This window comes from Ostrea edulis, chromosome 3 (genome assembly GCF_947568905.1).
Source record: "Ostrea edulis chromosome 3, xbOstEdul1.1, whole genome shotgun sequence".
NCBI lineage: Eukaryota > Metazoa > Mollusca > Bivalvia > Ostreida > Ostreidae > Ostrea > Ostrea edulis.
In genome coordinates, this window is record NC_079166.1 from 442,848 (window position 1) to 450,341 (window position 7,494).

Sequence of the window (7,494 nt, forward strand, 5' to 3'; positions counted from 1 at the left end):
TCAGAAAATTGCAATTTTCCTTAAAAAGCGTTATCAAAATTCCATACAAAACTGTTTATGACGATATAGTAGCATTCATAGCAATTTCATGAAACTGTATCTTCACAAAAATATACAAAATGTCTGTAAAAATTAAAGGAAATATATCACATAATAGACTTGATAAAGAAATCAATAGAAACAGAGTTATTGCCCTTGGATTCAATATTTTGAAACGTATCATTGATTATTCATCTATAACTTAGAATTTTGAAATATTTTATTTTTAACAAGAGTTTTTACAATAACTATCGGAAAAGATTCCAACAATATTTATGCTCCTATCATGCATAAATCTAAATAAATCATTGATTTTGCAAAATCTGATGACATCACAGGAGGGTGGAATTACTTTAACACAGGAATTCCTTATAGCACATCGATCTCGGGTAGATAATTCACCGGGTCTCAGTTAGTTCGAGTTGGAGTCTCGGGAGAAGTGAGATTAGATTTCATCCGATAGTCTCTGATTTTACGAACACCGATAAAGGATATGTTCTGAACACGTTAGTAGGGGGTTATTTGTATGTAAAACTTTGATCCCCTATTGTGGGCCCAACCCTACCCCTGGGACTATGATTTTAAGAAACTTGAATCTGCACTATGTCAGGAAACCAGGCGTCCAGACCTGGCTTCATCTTCTAAAGACGTTGTACCGAGTCTGAATTCCCCTACCCAGAATTTAACCTGAGCATAAGATGGTGCAGAAGACCCATAAACATCGCCTAACTCGCCGTGTGTTTCCTTGCCTGTTTTAACAAAATTACAATTCCTAATATGTTTTAATCTGGTTACGTTTCATATGAATGATAGATTTACTTATAATATGACAATGTTGGACTGCCTCCCTTAGGCATTACCAGAGAAATAATCCTTAATAAAATTTACAAGGGGGTCATTATTCTACGAGGGTCATTTTTCTAAACGTGAAATGGACTGATTTTTTGAAAAAGACATTTTTTCTACAGGCAAAAGGGTCATTATTCTACGTCGAATAATGACCGGGTCATTATTCTATGGGAGTCAAAATTTGCCTTTACACCGGCAGTCTTTAGATCTCAAGGAAAGCCCCGGTATACCCGAGTTTTGATAGCATTGACTCGTACCTAGAATATTTTAATGGCTAACGTCCCCTACACAATGCAATTTATCATTCTATTTTCTCTCTCCATTATATACATGTATTATAGATTAAACAATAAAAAATCAAACAATAAAAATTAAAAAGAAACCAAACAAACATAAGTTATTGAAATATTTTCTATTAATGATTTATTATGACTTTATATTTATAAAAAAGGAACAATTCTTTATTGGCGCAGCACATCAACATGTAATTGTTATATTGCCCATGCGTAAAACTGTTACAGTAGTAAAAAAAAAATGCTTCTGTTTGGGATACCACATGGATTATAAATTACACAATCAGAAATCAAACAATAGTAAAATAGCATAAACAAGTTATTGAGATATTTCTAATTCATCACGGCTTTATATTTATAAAGAGAGAGAGAGAGAGAGAGAGAGAGAGAGAGAGAGAGAGAGAGAGAGAGAGAGAGAGAGAGAGATGTAAAACTGTAGCCATGATAAAGATAGATGAAATAATATGGCATGACAATAGTGTTGCATACATATGACAATAATTACTAATTTAGTCAATGATTGAGAGTAAGGGAGAGAGAGAGGGGGGGGGGTAGACTAGCTATGTGTCAGCTTCTGTTTGGGATACCATCGTTACACAAACACTATGTCCACAGAAACCCATATTGAGGGGTATCTTGATCATTCTTAATTTGGTTGTACATTGTACATGTACTATAAATATACATGTACTTGGATTTATTCATTCTCTCGAAACATGGATATTTTACCTACTACACCCACGATACCGCGAACTCCCAGGACACCAGGAAGTGTCCGGAAACGCCGGGTAATATTATATTTAGGAAATTATTTATATACGATATATGATAGTTTAATTAGAAGTTTTAAAAAGCACAGGTTTAGAAATGGGCTAAACCTGTTATCTGCAATACATAAATATGACCAAGTTTGAAGGTTTACGGGAAATAGAAATGCGGTATGCATGTAGGTAGAAATTTTAATTATTTTTTTTTTGGTCACAAATCAAGACACTAAGCATAATTTGTGATAACCTGAGAAGTTTCCTGTGTATATCATAAAAATATACACAACAGCTGATCTCTTGGCCAGGTAAATTCCAGGTAAATAACATTGACCATGGATAAGCTCCGCCCACATTCACTGATCCGTGGAGAAACCGTACGGTGGGTTTTTTTTTTGGGGGGGGGGGTCTTTAAGTTTGCTGATAGAGTATAAAAACTACATGTAAAATGCATATATATTTAGAAAATGCTGAAAAGGATGTAGAAAAAATTGTAAATTCCACTACCCCACGGATTTATCTATAGGACGGGTCCAAATTATTCTTATCGTTTTAATGTTACTTATCTGTTAGTCATCCGAATGTTTGGTTCCTCTGGTGGTGACTGGGGTGGCTTATTAAAGGAAACTCTTTTGATTTCTTTTTTCACTCCACCAATAAGCTTTTGGTTTGTGATGGCACTTTTCATATGTTGCATGGCCTCATCTAATGTATTTGGATCTTTGTCTAAAGTTACTAATGCGGCACGTTTTTCATTGCAACCTCTAAGGAATGCATCTATAGTGACAGTGCTCATAAAATACTCAGGCATACCCTTATAGCCTTCTGTAGCCAGATCTTCAATTCTTTCTGCAAATTCTTCGATGATCTCATCTGGATGCTGTTTTATTTCCTGCAGCTGTCTTCTTATGATATGAGGCTGATCTCTCTTGTCGAATCTTTCTTTCATTTGTTGGCATAGTTGGTTAAAATTACTTTGAACTGTGTCAGAGCGGGAGCTAAAGAATTTCAAAGCTTTGTCCCTTAAACATTCTATAAACTTGTCCAATTTTTCAGATTCTGGCCAACTATATTTTTTAGCAATATGATTGAACTGTATGAAATATGGTCTCCATTCAATCTTGCCATCGTATGTTGAGAGTTTTGGAGGGGCTGGGCTATGTTTATCTATAAGCGATTGATTTCTGTTCGCATTTGTATAGATGTTGTGTGGAGCAATTTTGTCAATGCTTGAAGAGAATTTTCTATGCTCTAACTGATTCAATTCTTTCTCTCTTTTGTCTAAATCTCTTTCTCCATCAATGAACTCTTTCACTTTTCTGTCAAGTTCTTTCTCTCTAGTTTCCAATTCTCTTATTTTCTTTCTAAATTTCGCCTCATGTTCTTGTCTCTCTCTCTCGTCTAACATTCTGAATTTTTCTTTCTCATCTATAAATTTCTGAAGTATCTCATTTTCTCTCTCTTGCATTTTAATATCCATTTGCTCTCTTAATATTGCTGGTCTTTCTAAATGCTTTCTGAATACTGAACATTCTCCTTCTAATTCTTCAATAATATCATCTCTTTTTTGTATCTCTCTCTCCAGTTCACTTATAATTTCATCTCTTTTTCTCATCTCTTCTTGGTGTTCCTCAGACATCTGATCTTTCTCACTACCTAGGGCTTTCTCTATGAATGTTTCATTCACTTGATGTTGTGTGTCAACAGAAGTAGATTCAATGTTTGTTTGTTGTGTACCTACTTCTTGTTGGAACCTTGAATCTATCTTAATAATGCCCTGATCTAATAAAGGGTCCCAAAGTGTGCTTGGAATGTTCTGAATAATTTTCAGATCTTCCAATACTAGTTTTCCCTTGATTTTGCGCTTAGCAATGATTGCCTTAGCTCTTCTTTCCCCAATTCCAGTGATTGATAACAGGTCTTCAAATGATGCTTTATTTATATCAATGGGAGAACTAGTGGGGGTAGCCATGATTTAATTATTTACTACCTAAATCAAAAGCATACTCAAAGAAAATTATGGGGGTAGTCCTGATTTTGATTTTTTACCCTCTTAGCCTACACAAAAATGTGGGGACTAATTCCTAACAAACGTATGTATTGATTAAGTCATCAGACACTCCGACGACGAAATCAAGTGTATGCTTGCTAAAAATATGTTCATGTAGGCTATAAACAATAACAAAAAATACACAAAGAAAGTACAAAAAAATGCAAAATACCACGTAATTGTATTAAATATGTAATAGTGTTTATTAATTGATTTAAATTAATAAATCTACAAAAATTTGTATATAGATTTCAAATTAAACATTATCTGAATAACCACTACATTGAGATGTGTTTTATGCTCATCCAAGTAGAACAGGCAGTACCTGTTCTGATTTATTGAATTTTGCCTTAGGTCATTATAATTAAACTTTTGTAAATAGGTTTGAAAGTGTTCGAAGTTCCTATTGGTTTTAGTGTTGTTAGCTGGTGTTTTATTGGTCAGTTCTTTTTCCCTCCAAAAGTTCTTGGTGGTGTTCAGTCATTCTTTGTCTAGTTGGTTTATAGAGAAGTTGGTGAAAATATATGACAGATATTTGACTGTTGACTGATCATTTCTTTAACAAGGTAAGCTTATTTTCTAACTTTAATATTATTTCTAATTTGCAGTAATCTTAATAATTTGGTAGATTTAATTCCATAGCACTTGCACAGTGAGAATGATATTTTGTGAGGCATAAATCAGTTAGCTTGAAATAAGTTAAATTTATGTGTTTCACAGATTTGGTATATTTTTAAAATACATGTTATTTTTATGATGCAAGTTTATTTATGTAAACTTCATAATTTACAGTCAATCTCCATGGACATTTTTGTTAAATGAGGGATTATTGCCACATCACTTATTCCCATAGAATGGTATGATGGTGTTGATGATATATTTTATGATTATAATGAATAATGTCTGTATAGTCATTATAGAATATCATAAATATATAGTATCAGTGTTTTTAAGCTTTTATAATATCATATGGTAACATATATTTCAAAGAAGTAATTTGTGTAAATAAGTAATACTTTGATGTATATGATTGTAAATATAATTATTTGTTTGATATGTTTCAGAGTGTCATACACATACATATATATCTAAAGCTTAGATTCTGGCAATAAAATGGAGGTGATCGACATCTGAGAACCCATACAGGACTTTGTTGTTTAATTCGACAGAAACCCTGTTACAAATAATTCCCAGTTTATGGTTTACACCAAGAATAAGATATCCCAATGTAACGTTTTACACCAAAACAAGGAACTTCTCAATAAAGAAATTCAAATTTGGCGACAAAGTAAGCGATCGGCGTGATTTTATAAAACCGACTTCTGACACCAATGTTGTGAATTACGTGGTATAAATATAATAAAGAATGCCCAGTTAGTGTAGTAACTACGGTAACGTGTCAAGGGGGTTCGTACCCGGTTGATTCCAGGATCTGGGGTTTTGAATTAATTCAACAAGTAAATAATTTTCCTCTGTAAAAATGATTGAACAAAATGATACAGTTTTCCTCTCTAAAGTGATTTAAATATATAACTACTGGTCTGCAAATATATACAAATAAGACCCTTCCCTTACTTAGGGGAAAATCACACTTGGTCGGCCTATATTACTACTTTATTAGTTTATACACCTCTAGATAGAGATATGCCTTATTCAGGCAGTAACAACTATCTAAGAGGTAAGCCCTAGCCGAATAAAGGTGATCCAACTCCAGAAGCAGCAGTTACTGTGTTAATGCCTTATTCAGGACGGACAGTGAACTGCTAACCTCTGAAGCCTTACACCTTCCCTAACCGAGGAAGAATGACAAATAAATAGGCGAACCTCCAGGAGGTCAACCTCTAAAATGCTAGCCACTACTGTGGTCAGACTCCAAACAAATGGTCCTATATAACAAAGAAGTGTGGCAAGCCTCCAATATTTATATAAGGCAATCCACCTGACCAAACTAACCGTTATAATGCTTCTTCTTCCTCCGCTTGGTTTTAAAAAAAACCTTACTGACTGGCTGCAGCTGTATATATACCCTCTGTGGGTCACATGATCAGCAACAGTTTCTAGATCACCCGCTGCTAGCTAATTGTGTATCAGCCATAGTTAAGTTTCTAGATCACCGTTTCTGTAGGCCTCTTGCAACATTGGAAAACATGAAATCATTACACTACCCACGCCTTCGATAACATGCGACCCGCATGTAAATGAAAATCATGATGTAAATCACAGGGTAGGATTTATTGTACATTCTACACTACGGGGTTACTTATCCCTGTAGTAACAAAAGAATTTTTCTTTACATACAACAATTTAACGAAAGCTCATGATTCAACCACATATTACTAATTATACACGACTTTTTCTTCAGAAATAATCTTAGTATCTACGCTCCCTTCTCTGAATTTCTTGACAGTCTTGGTTTTAACGATTCTCTGGACAGGATCTGTCTGGGTTCCCATGTCTCTTTTCCTCTCTATAGCATTGACCGGGACCGCCTGATCTTTTGTTTTCTTTTCAGGGACTGGAGGCACTCCATCCGCTTTACGTTTGAGAGACACTGGTAAGGAAGGCTTTGTTGGTTTACGGAACAGTCTTCCTTCCATAAGACAGTCATCATTCTTAGGGGAGCAATCTGTATTCTGACTTGATGAATCTTCAACTTCATCACTCCCATTGTCCGAAACGTCCCCAATGAGGTCTCCCGGATCTTGAGACAACCATTCGTGATCACCCTCCGGCTCATTTACCTCTTCACTTCTATTTTCTTTTACCCCAAGCTTAATCAAATCTTCCTGTGCCAATCCTGGGTGACATTTCTTTACATGTCTCTTCAGGTTAGCTTCTTTGTTATTAGAAAAGTCACAACTTGGACATTGAAAAGTCCTCATTGCGCATTTGAAAACATGCTCCCTGTAGTCCTCCTCACTCTTAGCTGAGTATGAACACATGGGGCAGCGCCGAAACTCATAGTTTGGAGTTGTCTTTGTCTTTGCCATCTACAATACACAGAGATTACATAAATGATCATTAATACTAATAAATAATTTTGATCACATAGACTATTTATCAACATAATAGTCATGCAGCCATGTAGGTGACTTTCTATTTCTAACAGGGCGATCATTGTAATTGTTTCTTGAATTTTCTTGATCTGGGACTGTATCATGTGCAACACAGTTTCTTCTGTTTCCTGAACTTCTTCACCAGCAAGTATTTGTGGATGTTTCTTCCGCATGCGATCCACATGTATTACTTGCTCACCTCCTCGGGGTCCACAGTTAACCATGTAGGTCAAATCAGACATCTTTCTGATAATCTTATAGGGACCCTGCCAAAAGCTCGTAAATTTTGAAGATGTACCAGGCCTTCTTTGGGGGAAGAATACATATACTTCTTCACCATTTTGAAATGTTTTCCACTTTAGCTTTCGGTCATATAGTGTTTTTGTCGCACCATTGCTTGGCCAATATTATTCCTGACTGTATTATGGGCAATTTCTAGGCGC

General features: G+C 35.1%; 2 protein-coding genes across 2 annotated transcripts; both read right to left on the reverse strand.

Moving 5' to 3' along the window:
* Nucleotides 1-2,507: 2,507 nt before the first annotated feature.
* Nucleotides 2,508-3,917, reverse strand: LOC130052846 (interaptin-like). Its single transcript, XM_056158965.1, has one exon. The coding sequence runs from the start codon at nt 3,915-3,917 to the stop codon at nt 2,508-2,510; it is 1,410 nt and encodes a 469-aa protein (XP_056014940.1).
* A 2,325-nt stretch (nt 3,918-6,242) lies between these two features.
* On the reverse strand, nt 6,243-6,985 carry LOC125673404 (RE1-silencing transcription factor B-like). Its single transcript, XM_048909982.2, has one exon. The coding sequence runs from the start codon at nt 6,983-6,985 to the stop codon at nt 6,332-6,334; it is 654 nt and encodes a 217-aa protein (XP_048765939.2). The 3' UTR covers nt 6,243-6,331.
* Nucleotides 6,986-7,494: the final 509 nt, after the last annotated feature.